Raw genomic sequence first — 14,552 nt, 5'->3', positions numbered from 1 at the left:
TCATGGGAACAAGAGTTAACTCAAATTGTTGAAGATGTAAAATTACACATGAGATCCACAGTATGAATCAAATTTGCTTTTAAGTTTGATAGTGAACAGTCAGGAAGAAAATATTAACTGCATAGAGGTACACGAGTTACAAGGAACCTTTTCAGAGGTCATTGGATGGCAAGGAGCAAGAAAGAGTGTTCACCATTCAAAGGAAAATCATGCTGGCTTTCATTTATTGTAATGCATTTAGTTATTATCTCAAATCCTCCAAAAAGCAAAATAACACCGCTTTGAAAAAAAAACTTAGAGAAAAAAATAGAAGTCAGGAGCCTTCACATCTTGTGCCGAATAGGACTTATTCCATCATCAGAGTTATCGTGTATCTAATAAAATATCTTTGAACAAGTAGACTGCTCAACATTTACGACAAAAGCAACGAACTCCATGGCCAATTAGTTATGAGGTATGATGCTACAAAAAATAATATAAAGAAAAGGTAGCCACATATACCTCTTCGTCATACTTGAATCTTGTGCTAGATAAACATGCATCAGGTTAATTTCATTTGAGTAACTAAAAGGTTGCGCAGTATGTATATAATCCAAACCAAGAATCTGAGTCAAAATAATCTTAAGAATTTTGAAAGAAAAAGAAACAAGCCCTGGAAATTAAGAGTCGAATTTATTGCAAAGAAAATGCTCTTTAACTAAAACTAAGAGGATAGTGAAATTTCATTTTTCTCGAAAAAATGACGCAAAGTAGAAATAACGAACAAACAAAAATAGCTTCTGAAAGCAATAACAGGTGGCAGAAAGAAATACCAATCATAATTATCTATGCGTTTTATTTTGAAATTTTGCAAACAGACTATACATCGGTTACATAAAAACATAAAAAGCAAGTGAAAACGCCACAGAATCCACTCGATAAATTTTATGGCGTGTAAACCATTTTAGAACTTACGCCCTAAAAACGGCCTCCCATCGATCGATATGTACTTGTGCTCGCCATTGTTTGGCAATAATCATGAGTAGTGATGTGTTGCATCTGAAATTATACAAAACTTGGCTTAGCATCTACGCCGTAGCCACTCGTATATATCGGACAAAACGAGGACAATAAAACTGCAAGCAACTGCGCGGAATCGCCGTTAATTATATACCTAGGTCCGAGTACAATCTAAATGGCGCAGAAAAGAAATTTCAGCAAATAAATCAGAAAACCACAGTTTCAAGCGAAATAGGAGCTTCTCTTTCTTCATCTATGCTATCATGAAGTTGAATCTACTGCTCGGACCATTGTTCTAAAAACGAAGAGGAAAACAAATGACGCAGTCTAATTTAGATGCAACGAAGTCCAAAATCCATGCTCCAGAGAGATGATCACAAATCTAGAAGCAGAAATACCTATTCCGCAAAATAGCCTCGAAGTAGAGTTGGAAACTAGCAAGCTGATGAAATCGCCTGTAATTTGGGTTAAGGCTAAGGAATCGTCAGTGCCTAATAGCAATCACGGTGGGGGGTCATGAGGCCGTGCTCGGGAAGATGAGCGACGATTCATAGCCGACGTTGTCGCCCATTCCGATTGTCGACATTTACCCGGGAGAATCTGGCGCGGTACATGAATTTTGAGTCCCCTCCAACGGTCACTTATATAGTTTAACGGACTTGTGGGAAAGGTGGTTTTGGGTTTGATTAAAATTTTGGACTATAAATAGTCGGTCAATTGTTTTAGTTTTAAAAATGTCCGTTTAGATAATTATAGCTGGTATGTATACGAGAAATTGCATTACATGACAAATATGAGAGTTATCTGCTTTTGGGTGTGTTACTTTTATAATTTATAAAATGTAATTACATTGACCTATTATCATACGTGTAAATACCTTGTCTTTCTTTTTTCTTTTTACTATTGTTTATATATATTAGTTACCTAGAATACCTTTTCTAAAAATATAGTTCTAACTATTGTTTATATATATTAGTTACATGGAATATCTTTTCTAAAAGTTATAGTTTATTATTAGTTTGGATGCATAACTGTTCACACGAGAATTCGAATAAATGTATTTTGTGAAATTGAACTTTGTATATTTTGAATAAATGTATTTCGTGAAATTGAACTTTGTATATTGATGAATATTGTGAATACAATTTCTAGTATTTACTATTTTGATGTTTTATCTCGTAGTTGAAACTTCAGTATTCCAGAGTTTCAATTCTTTCTTACCAAAGACCTCTCAAATGAATGACAAAGGTCTATTTATAGAGAAATTTTATGAGTTTTAGGTGGGTTTGGACCCATTTACTTGTTGGGTTTGGACCCATTTACCTTATTGGGTTTGGGCCCACCTGCTTGTTGAGCTTGACATTGGCTAATCTGTTTGTTGGACTTGGGTTTGATCGAGTAAAGTTAATTATCAAAATCTAATACAAATATAATTATCAAATATTTTTATGATGATGTGGCATAATTTTATTGACTGAAATTTTTTGCTCAACAATGACATCTACAATTTTATATTATAACATATTTATAAAAAAAATTATTTGATTTAATTAAAATTTGTTAGTTAGGTTGTTCATTTAATAAATTTAAATACAATTTTCATATATGATTGCTAACACGTAGATAAAATAGTTTTACATGGAAAATATACGAGAAAGTGTATTTTTATGATGTAAAATTGTCAAAAATAGAACACTTAGACAACATATTATTTAATAAAATAAAATACGTATTTGGACTGGCCTAGAAAAATATTTGTATATAAAGTTATTTGGTTTGTTATATATACTAAAAATATTTGTATTAATTTTTTTCAAGATTGATCAATGGTTGCTAGAGTTAGTTGCTATTGCTCGTAAAGTCATAGGGGTGGTAATTGGAGATTGACCGACGATAATCACTTGAGACTAGCTTAAACCCTAAAAATGTTTTTATTAAAATATTTCAAGGTTGATTCATGGCGGCAGTCACTGAAGTTGGTTGTTGGAAGTTCGTCAATGGAGTCACGGAACTGATACCTAAAGATTGGTCGAGAGTCACTGAAGATTAGCCTAAACCCTAATTTCTTTTTATAATAAATGTTTGTATTAAAAATTTTCAAGGCCAATAAGTGGTATTGAAAGTTGGCTGGCAATGGTCGTTGGAGTTGATTGTCAGAAGTTTGTTGATGGAGTCATAAGAGGTGGTCGTTGGAGATTGACCAACAATGATCATTGAAGGTGGTGTCCGAAAGTTGGTTGACGAACTTTCCAACTCTTAAACAAATACCTTGAGGAGGTTAAATAATACTAATGTCGTGTGAGCTACTTTAATCATAATCCTAGTCCACACCCAAAACTCCTAGTCCACACCCAAAACTAAACCTTACCCAAACAAGAAGTGAACTGTTATACTACAATCGGCTTTGCATGTCCCAAACAAGTCCTTGGTCTTCCGTGTTTTCAAAATAGTCACATAACAATTAATTATATATTAGTTTTGGACTCAATTAATTATTAATTTTTTTATTTCACTTAAAACTCAATGTAAAGAAAGGTTGAGGAGAGTTTTCAAATATCAATTTAGCTAATAAATTTTTAATTTTAAACGGTCATGTATATTTCAAATTAGAAAAATGATATAAATTCAATCAATTAAAATGTCTTTTTAAAAAATATTTTTTATTCTTACTTTTTTATATATTATAGATTTATTTGCTAACAATAACAATAATATAGTTTTCGTTTTATATCCTAAATGAATATTGACTTGCTTACCCTTGCGATGCCCTGTTTCGCCGCGAAGCTGAAGAACGACAAGGGAGCGGCCAAACACTGGTTAATATTTCATATTCAGAGCGGCAGTAAAGAGCGCCTATTGGACGAATTCGGTATTCATTCGTTCGCCAATTTCTTCACTGTTGCTCCTGCATTATTATGATATGTTATTCATTATCAACTTCTATTTTAAATTTGGAAGAAAGCAAATCAGATTCCATGAACTGAATTATCTAAATAAGTTTCAACGAGGTGTTGCCAATTCTGATTTTGTTCTGAATGGAGTTGTTTACAAGTGCTTCGACCATTTTTGTTTACACCCTTTAGCATGTACTGAATTTGGTGCATTTTTCTCGTCTTCTTCTTGGAGAGATTCGAGTTTTGGTCGGAGTTTAAGAACTTACTGCACTGATATTTATGGGAGAAATAATGGGTCTGATGCTGCAAATGACGAATTTCAGAAAACTGATTTGGAGGATACCGGAGATTCGAGTTTCTTTGGAAGTCCCAGTGAGGAACATGGAAAGGAACGGCACTTTAAGTTCGGTGATGATATAGAGGCTGAGGAGTCCAACGACGAAGAAGAGGAAGATGGGGATCTTGGTGATGCTGCGGATCTTTTGGGGTCTAATTTGTCTAATAGAGATCCTGGACAAGGAAATGATTGCAAAAAAGTTGAAATTGGTGAAGATGTATTTAGACATTCCTTAGTGAGAGATACTTGTAAACTGATCCAGCTAAGTTCCTCTTGGAATCGAAAGTTTGAAGGGGAATTGAGGTATTTAGTAAGAAGCCTAAATCCGCTGCAGGTTTGTGCTGTTTTGCTCTCTCAGGAAGACGAAAGAAATGCTTTGCGGTTCTTCTACTGGGCAGATAGATTGTGGCGGTATAGACATGATTCATCTGTGTACTTAGTTATGCTTGAGATACTCAGTAAGACCAAATTATGTCAAGGTGCTAAACGTATTCTCCGACTTATGACTCGTAGAAGAATTCAGCTTTGTCCTGAAGCTTTTGGTTTTGTAATGGTGTCATATAGCCGGGCAGGAAGATTAAGGGATGCAATGAAGGTCTTGACCTTGATGCAGAAGGCAGGTGTTGAGCCTAATTTGTCTATTTGTAACACTGCAATCCATATTTTGGTCATGGGAAATGAGTTAAAGAAGGCGTTGAGGTTTGCAGAACGTATGGTTCTTATTGGCATTGCTCCAAATGTTGTGACTTATAACTGTTTAATCAAGGGCTATTGTAATGTGCATCAGGTTGACCAAGCCATGGAACTAATTGATCAAATGCCATCTAAGGGATGTTCTCCTGATAAAGTTAGTTACTATACTGTCATGGGACTCCTCTGTAGAGATAAGAGGCTGAATGAAATTAGGGAATTGATTAAGAAAATGCAGACGGACAGTAAATTATTACCAGATCACGTTACTTACAATTCTCTAATCCAGATGCTTTCAAAGCATGGCCACGGAGATGAGGCTCTAGAGATTCTGCAGGAAGCAGAAAAATTGCGATTTAAGGTTGACAAGGTTGAGTATAGTGCAATAGTTCATGCATACTGCAAGGAAGGAAAGATTCAGAAGGCAAAAGAGCTTGTTAGTGAAATGTTCTCCAAGGGCTGTGATCCAGATGTTGTAACATACACCTCTGTCCTTGATGGGTTTTGTCGCATAGGGAAACTTGATCAAGCAAAAAAGATGATGCAACAGATGTACAAGCATCACTGCAAACCTAATGCTGTAACATATACAACATTTCTAAATGGTCTCTGCCGCAATGGGAAATCTTTAGAAGCTAGAAAGATGATGAATATGAGTGAGGAAGAGTGGTGGACACCTAATGCCATTACTTATAGTGTTGTAGTTCATGGGTTGCGCCGTGAAGGGAAATTGAACGAAGCTTGTGATGTAGTCAGGGAGATGATTGGAAAAGGTTTCTTTCCAAATCCAGTTGAAATTAATTTATTGGTACATTCTCTTTGCAGGGATGGGAAACCACGTGAAGCTAATCAGTTACTGAAGGAGTGCATGAACAAGGGTTGTGCTGTTAATGTAGTTAATTTCACCACTGTCATTCATGGATTTTGTCAGAAAGATGATTTGGAAGCTGCACTGTCATTGCTGGATGATATGTACCTTTGTAACAAGCACCCTGATACTGTGACATACACAGCATTAATTGATGCATTGGCCAAGACTGACCGTATAGAAGAAGCCACTGAACTTACAATGAAGATGCTGAGGCAAGGATTGGTTCCTTCTCCTGTTACATACAGGTCTGTCATCCACCAGTATTGTCGAAAGGGTAGGGTAGAAGATTTGTTGAAATTACTGAAGAAGATGCTGTTGAAAAGCAGATTTCAAACAGCATATAATTTAGTTATTGAGAAACTATGTAAGTTTGGATACCTCGAGGAGGCCAATAGCCTTTTAGGTGAGGTTTTGCGGACGGCTTCAAGAACCGATGCTAAAACTTGTCATGTACTCATGGAGAGTTATTTAAATGTTGGAATTCCTATGTCAGCATATAAAGTTGCTTGTAGAATGTTCAATAGAAATCTAATTCCTGATTTAAAGTTATGTGAGAAGGTCAGCAAGAGGCTTGTGGTAGAAGGAAAATTGGAGGAGGCCGACAGGCTTGTCTTACGGTTTGTTGAGCGTGGTCATGTGTCGGCTCAAGAACCAAAACACTTGCACAACTAAGATTTCTAATAAATTATCATGGTTGACTTCATATGAAAACAATCATTCTATGCTGTGGGTTGGATAAATCTGCTTCCAGGTTTCAGATTCTTATCACTTGCTTTGTGGGTTCTTTCTGATATCCTGTTTTGCATTGTGCTATCACAGATGAATATTCAGAGTTGTTGGATCCATCATGTATTTCTTTTGTAATTTTGGTTGCGGATGCCAGCTGTTATAATCACCGTAGAATAGTTGCACACACATATATTCTTTAGTTTTGAAAATATTTGTAGTTATTCCCTGGAATATCCTATAGGATTTTACCAAGCTCTACTGCAGAGCTAGCTAGTAGCACTGTGGAATTTATCAAGAGCTGATCCGATCCAATTTATCCTAACACACGTATGACTAAATAACAAATGAAGAAACAAAGTATGAAATGAAGATACCGGCTGCTTTATGGATTTCAGTATCAAGTTAGTGTAATAGTTGTCGTACCTTATATTTCTTTTTCCTTTTGCTTCTGGGGTTGAGTATTAGGAACACAAAAAGGGTGGTATTCTATTCTTTTATAAAATTTAAGATTCACAAACCGATGACATAAGTTTCTATCTCTCCTCAAGGTCTCAATGTCTAAAATAAAATAGGTGTCTATGCAGATGAGAATTGCATGTACAAAATCCATTTGCTAAAAGCTGGCAGGATAATAGATGATATGGGGTACTCAGTCCTCATATTCTTGTTGTAGCTGCTTGTGATAGGGTTTGGGTCGGAATGTACTCAGGGTAAAATTATTTGTTTCTTTTGTTTTATGATAAACTTTGCCACAAAGTTTGCAGTTTGAATCTTGTGCTGTTTCTCCTACAGGCTGGAAAAAAGATCTTTTGCTGTTCCATTTTTGTTGGCTCTTTTCTGGGTCCCTGTCACCTACTGCCCACATCTCTCTTGAATGAAGTGGTTGGTCCAATAGGATCAACTTTGTCTTTTGATTCAATTGTTTTTGGTAATTCAAATAAAAAAGGGGGAAAAAATCATTAATGCTATGACTACATGCTGTTGCGACATCGACTGTTATAAGTACGGCTTTACGTAGCTTAAATGTTACCTGCTGTAGTACTTCTTTTCCAATGACTTGTTCCTAGCTCTAAGTGCTAGGTTGGGTACTAGAATGCTCTTTTGAAAGATCCTGAATGTTGGTTGGGGGCCATGGGATTATTGGTAACGGGTGAGGAGCTTACCCTTTCTAATGTAATCAGACAGTATGATCACTGGAGCGTGGGCCCACGATTTTGGTTCATATCAAGGCAGCCCAGTGCCTCACATATATTTAAAGTTTGGAGCTGGAGTACAAAGTTGTAAAGAAGTGATTGAATATAACTTTGGAGATGCTCTCTGTCTTTCCCTCTAATTCCAAATTTAATGGTTTAAGCCCTCTAGTTAGCGCTAAACTGGATTACAACAGAAAATCCTTGAGTTCATACATCATGGGCGTCTTCCCTGATGTAGGAAGGTCCACCACTGATAGTTTCTTTGGCAGATGTTTGAACATGATTTCAGTTCACAAGAGCAAATAGAACTATTGGTTATTAGTTGTTACCTTTCTGCTCGTCTCCCATGTCAGTGGTATACCTCTATGCAAACAAAATTACATTATCAGTCACAAAGTTCTCCATATCAGGTTTGTGTGTACGCGGTAAGTGAACACAAATTGTTAGTACGTCTAGTCTGGTCAGTTTCTGACTCAGCAATCAATTTTTAGTTTCTAATTCTATAAGGTGAATTGGTTGGTATGCCATGGATGGCTTAATACGGTTGTGAGACTACAAAAGAAATGTCAGCATATGATTCATATGATGCAACTATTGAGTGGACGTAACTTTTACGGAAAGTGTAAGATCATTTGAGTTAATGCGATTGAAGTAATATCGTGGATTCTTTGCTTGGAGAGAAACTATCAAAATTTACATTAACTGGGAAGGACGTGGGAGATTATGCCTTAAACCAAATGCATATGGTTTGATGATTTATTCTTCTCAATGTACACTACTATTCTTAGCAATTAACTTCTGTAGGAGTTTTTTCTGGAACTCCTAACGAGGGATTGTAATCTTTGCATTTAGCCTTTCAATATATCAATGAAAAGCATCTCTGCCTTTCATTTCGAAAGAGAAAAAAAAGGAGAAATTTGCTCTCCCCTGCCCTGATTTGTGCTGTGGAGTTCAGTTTGCATTTTTATACCTTTTCATTGGTCTTCATTGATCAGAGCTCGATCTTAGACTACATCACTTCGTAGTTTATCATCGTTTTTTAAAGAAAAGTAAGTTTATTATTATTATCTATTTATTTTCATTATGCTTAGACTCTCCTCTTGAAAGGCCTATGATACTGTAATTAGGCTTTTCTGATGCTTTCATTTTTCAACAAACAAGCCAAATTGCATACTTCAGAAAGCATATGGAGCAAGTTGAGTCATCAAAGCCAATGGTATGGCATTGTTGCTTATACTCTACGAAGTATCTTACACTTGCAAGCATACAAGAGGCTTTACAATCCTGAAACTTCTTCTGAGTGTATTCTACTTTTCTTTTCATTATTATGAAATGAATGTATCCCTTCACTCCCTTTTATTTGGATGCATTTGCATGTAAAATTGACATAGTTGTCTTCAAAACTGAACTGAGTTCAACAGAATTCTCTTTTACTGGTCTTTTTTTAATGCAGTATCATTATTGCAGAGGATAAGATGAAGTCGGGAGTGATTTCTTTGGCAGAGTTTCCAAAGTCGCTGTTCCTCTTGTGGACGGGAAATTGTAAGTCTATGAATGATGAATGATAGTCTATTATTACTAGGTTTGGAATGTCTATTAGTTAAGGGCCAAGGCACATCTGAAAATGTCTTTATTGACTTTGTTAGGTTATTTCTGTTACATGTTTGATTCCTTTTTGAAAAGGCTGAGACTTATGACAAATGTCTGCCAAGTGGGTAGGCCATAAGTCTTAATTATTACTTCCTGAAGGGGCTCCTTTTAATGTATTATTTTTTGCCCCCTTCTATTTTTCTTGTATTATGAGGAATTCAAGTGCTTCAACAACTGGAATTGAAGGACAAGTTCCAGGCATTCAAGGTATCAAAATCAAAGTCAAATCCAATGTCAAAAAGAAAGATATATAAATCAAGTCAAGTCCAACTGTCAAAATAGAAAGTCAAATCCAATTTCAATTATTCCCTGTTTTTTTCTTTCTTTTTTCTTCAATCGAGGTCGAAACAAAAATCATTCCTAAACAATTCGGAGCATCCCGTAATAATGGATTTGTAATGTAATGCAGTCCAAAATTCAGGTTTTTATTGGGCGTTGTAGGTTTGATTTATAATACCAAACTCATTTTGTTCTCACAAGTCTTTAACTTCAGTACTTTTTCTATTGTTTCATACTTGATGATCCCATTTTTGTTTTGTTTTCAATTCTTTATGCATTTCAATAGTTTTTAGATTTTGAGTGACCTTGGTTATATTTTGGCTCCCCAAATAGCCCAAGCTTGAAATTACTAATTTTGACCCCCCCATATATAATATATAGACATTGTTCCTTTTTTTTCTTATCAATTCTCAATTCTCAATTCATTTTCTATTTTTTATCATATAAAAAGCAAGGCATGTTTCAGTGTTATATGCTTGGTTTGGCTTGTATCATCTTGTATTTCTCCCACATGGTGTTGATAGGAAACTGAAAACTTGGCCATTTTTACACCCCAAAAGCTGACTAGAGGGGAAAAAAAGAAGAAAGATTTTGTTCAAAGCAACTGATTCTATTTGCTCCCTTGAAATTAAAAAATAGAGTTGAGTGAGGGCCATACAAACAGCCCATAAAGATTTGTTGTCTTTTGCTACATGATTACCATTTGAATTTAGCAAGTATTTTTATTAACACATTGTTCCCTCTTCCCACTGCAGTTCTAGACCCATCACAGAGATCAAGACCCTGTTTGGTTGCTAGTTGGATTAAACTTTAAAGTAATGCTTAGTTTATTTACAATATCCTAATCTTTTATTAACCATGTGCTTCTCTTTTCTTGTTTGTAACACACAGCCACAAACTCATATATCATATGTCACAACATTAACTTTTTCAACAGCAAAGAAGGAAAGAAAACTTTTCTCAGGCTGTGAAATTGAGAGCCACAAAATCCAAAGTTCAGGGCTTTTCTAAATTCCATATGGCGCTCCTTGTTGTAATAATGTTTAGATGCTTTTTAGATATAATCATCCTTCTTTTTAAATATATAGAGAGAATCTGTATTGACAATGACAACTTAGGCTGCCTATTTCTCAAATTTTGTCTTTAAACTTTTTTTTTTTTTTTTTTTTTTTTGTAATTTTGGGGTAAAAACCTATTTTTATGAGGTGCCTTGTCAGCATCTTTAGAGCATTTGTAACAGATTTTTTCCCCTTCTTTCTATTATCAAGTTTTTATTTACTGTAAGATTTTAAATTTGGTTTCAAATTTTTCAAATTTTATCTTTGATTATCGAGTTTTCTTTCAATTTGGTACTCAAATTCTAAAATTTATAATTTCTAACCCTAACTTCTGACTAAATACTTATCTATTTTAATTATAATTAATTAAGTCTTACTATTTCTTCACTGTTGAAATTAGAATTAAATTAATTAATTAATAGACATTAATATTAATGGTAGAACTTGAGTATTTTATAAAAATATATAATTTAAAAGGTTAAATCTTGAAAAATATACAAACAAAATTCAAACCTCAAGAATAAAACAACAAAATTTACTTGAAGCCAAACTAACAGTTTAGGGATGAAAAAGATTTTTTTGTCCTTTTTTTCACGGTAGGATTCAACCTTGGTAGATTGGTCAAAGTAAAGAAAAATACAGAGTTTTTCTTCTTCTTTCTAATAGGTTAGGAATAATATGAAGAATTGAATAGTTTTGAAAGATATTATTTGTAGTTATGAGTAATGCATAGAGATTCAAAGAGATAGTTGAGAAGAATGATTATGATTTGTTGTAAAGTTTATAAAAAGAGTGTTTCTTTTAAGCAAATGAATGTATTAAAAGCAAGCAATGTCTGCTAAGAAGGTATCAAGAGCAAACACCCTTGTTCTCATCTCACCCTCCCACTTTTAACATCTTTTCACTATTCCCAACCACTCCTTCCATAAATAGCTCCAATCATTTACATTATCACTATATATCGACCTTCTAATTTTACATTATAATTACCACTAAAAAAACTCTCTTCGTGGCGCTATATTATCCACTAAATTAGACCACGATATAAAATGTTGATTTCGATATTGACAAAAATATTGAAGTCTTCATTTTACCAAAATTTCAATAAAACTTCTCTTACGAAAGCATTGATTTTTATGGATATTTTAGTATTGTATATTTATATGAGTTCAAAAACGTTAAAGAAATTTAATTTGTAGCACAAAATTAGAATGTTTGTATTCACTATCATGTATTCAAATTTTTTCATTCGAGTCAAAATGACAGAAACACGATATGTACATTTGTCTCATTCGGAAGGAGTCATGAATCATGAATGTTTTCGGTGATTTGTGTTTATACAATTTTGAGTATATATTATAAAACGGAAGAATATATTAGGAAAAATGATTTGTATATGATAAATAAACATAGCACATGGTGTCACGTTTTCACAAAAATGGTATTGTTTTCATATGTTTATTTCCCAAGAAAAATGAAAGAGGTTATTGCAAGCAATTGGAAATTGCTAATTAGATGAAAGAATGGATTTTTTTGTGCTTTTATTTATTTAGTTATATGTTATTAATTAGCAAATTCAAAATAGCATATTAACACTATACTTTATTCATTAGAATAAAATATTTATACCTCTGTTGTGGTGCTCTTCAACTTTATTACATTTATATAATATGTATAAACAAAACCAATTAATGGTAACTATGCTTCCAACCAGAGTTCGAGTCTTATTTGTGTAGTTTTTTTTCCAAATTTTAAAAGTTATAACTCGAAGTCCCTTGTCAATAAATTTTCTGGATCTGCCATTGATTGTATATATGTTTTAACCGTCTTCCATCAATATAAAAATTAATTGTGAGATAATTATTTTGTGTTTGAAAATAGTCTCTTAACGATAACTTTATAGGTACTATATTTTTCATCGACATTAAGATCGTTTTAGGACTATGAAATAGAGAATCTATCATGCTAATTAGGTGACTTGTACCCTTCTTTTTATGTGACGTAGACCTTCCAATAATGTACAAATTTAATAGAGATTTAGAAAGATTTTACAGCTAAAAATAAAGTCTTTCTAATAATAAACAATCTAGTACTCTTTTGTCTACATGATTTAAACTCTTCACTAACTTACAAAAATTTATAGGATATAGAGAACTTGTTATACACCACCGTCATTTTCACAACCACTAGATGCTTATTTCTATCAATTCAGCAAATGGGGAACTGAAAACTCAATGACGGATCTCTACAAATATATCATCGTTGAACTATGTTCATGTTCAGGTAACTACTTGATACATAAAAGAGTTTACAAGACGCACTTTATGACTTCAACTATATACACTCTCAATACAGTCGAGATATATAATGTCAATCGCAATGTGACAGTCTCATCAAACGTTATTTTGATTTTGGTTTTGATAATTAAAAGACAAAACAATTTTGGAAGTATTCAACATGACATATGTCATTTGAACCACCATGAGAATTGGGATTGTCTTCCAAAGGACAGTAGGGTCCTAACCAAATGAAGTGTCCTCAAGCAGTTGGCTGCCCACTTTTGTTGCTTTCATATATGTCCCAGTTCTCTTGTTTCCTTCTTCATTTACAACTTTTTCTCCCATTTTTATGGCCTAATATCTCTCTCCCCTTAGAACTTTATCAACCTCACAAATATTTGGGTTTTGCCCAACTTCTTTCTTTGCACTTATTTATTACATAACTTAGAATGTGATGGGATTGTGTTATGTAAGAATAATATCGTCGACAAATCAAAAAATACTTAAAACAAATTTACTCATTCTAGTTTGTCTAAGTTTCATGAGTAATTGTCATCTAGAATAGAACAAACTACTTTTCTTTAAGGAAGTAGCACTTCTTCGTCCACATGATCTAATGAACCATACTTTATAAAAATAAACGAAATTTTAAAAGCTTTGCAAATAAAGAGAAAAGTGTTCTTGAAAATTAGTCTCGAATGCAATTTAAAGAAGAGACGTATTTATAAACTATTTAGTGTCATTTGAATAGTCATGATTCTTCTTCAAGTTGGTTATTTTAAAAAAGAATGTTGTATATATATGCAACTGTACATAAATTAAATGATCTATCACATGCCATTTATTCTAACAACACGTTAGATTTCATAATGATATATTTATATATATAGCTTAGTGTGTATATCTTAACAAATTGATTGAAAATGTCTTCTTTTAAATTAATAGCTTTTGTACTCTATCGGTGTTGTTTTGGTTTGGTTTTCATTTAGTAACGAAAATTCAAACTTGTTAATGAAACGGCAAATTAATTAGGGGAGGTAAAAGGTGTTGTCATTTGGCATAGTCAAATGAAACATTGGCGTGCCCTTCACTTGTTTTTATTCTCAATTTTTCTTTATCAAACCCAATTTGATTTACTTAAATTTGTGTAGTGTCATTGTCGTCCTCGTTATTGTTGTTGCCATTCTCTTCCTTGTCCTCATTGATGTTATTGTTGAATCTTGTTAGAGTTATTGTCATTGTCATTTTGGCATCATCCTTAATGACTACTATGACTTTAAACACATCAAAAGTACCTTTCAACAAAAGTTATTCAATGCGATTGTCTATTAATAATCATTTAATATATATCTTATCATAATATATAGTCATTAAATTATCGTTATTATATATTGAAGAGCATATACAAGTAATAACAACGATAACAATATATATCATATATGTTTACATGCAATTTCCTCTCATAAACTTTTGATTATTCTTTCTATATCCTAACAAAAGGATATAAATGAATGACGAATTGAAAATGAATTGACTAATCTTGTAAAGCTTATCATGTAATTGTAACAATGTT

The 14,552-nt window shown here is 33.4% G+C and overlaps 1 protein-coding gene and 1 long non-coding RNA gene across 2 annotated transcripts; both read left to right on the top strand.

Annotated features, from left to right (window-relative positions):
* Positions 1-3,727: 3,727 nt before the first annotated feature.
* Positions 3,728-10,926, top strand: LOC116404764. The gene is made up of 2 exons (XR_004217838.1): positions 3,728-3,868; positions 9,167-10,926. It is a non-coding gene; the product is annotated as an uncharacterized LOC116404764 (long non-coding RNA).
* On the top strand, positions 3,865-6,531 carry LOC105435971 (pentatricopeptide repeat-containing protein At1g09900). Its single transcript, XM_011660003.2, has one exon. It carries the CDS (start codon positions 3,920-3,922, stop codon positions 6,461-6,463), a length of 2,544 nt encoding a protein of 847 aa, XP_011658305.1. The 5' UTR covers positions 3,865-3,919; the 3' UTR covers positions 6,464-6,531.
* Positions 10,927-14,552: the final 3,626 nt, after the last annotated feature.

The sequence above is a fragment of the Cucumis sativus genome, chromosome 6 (genome assembly GCF_000004075.3).
Source record: "Cucumis sativus cultivar 9930 chromosome 6, Cucumber_9930_V3, whole genome shotgun sequence".
Classification (NCBI taxonomy): Eukaryota; Viridiplantae; Streptophyta; class Magnoliopsida; order Cucurbitales; family Cucurbitaceae; genus Cucumis; species Cucumis sativus.
The sequence above is the reverse complement of the archived record's forward strand: the minus strand, read 5'-3'. Positions and strand labels throughout refer to the sequence as shown.

Bases quoted from the DNA above. Each gene is read 5' to 3' on its own strand.
- LOC105435971 (XM_011660003.2), top strand. From the start codon at position 3,920: ATGTTATTCATTATCAACTTCTATTTTAAATTTGGAAGAAAGCAAATC.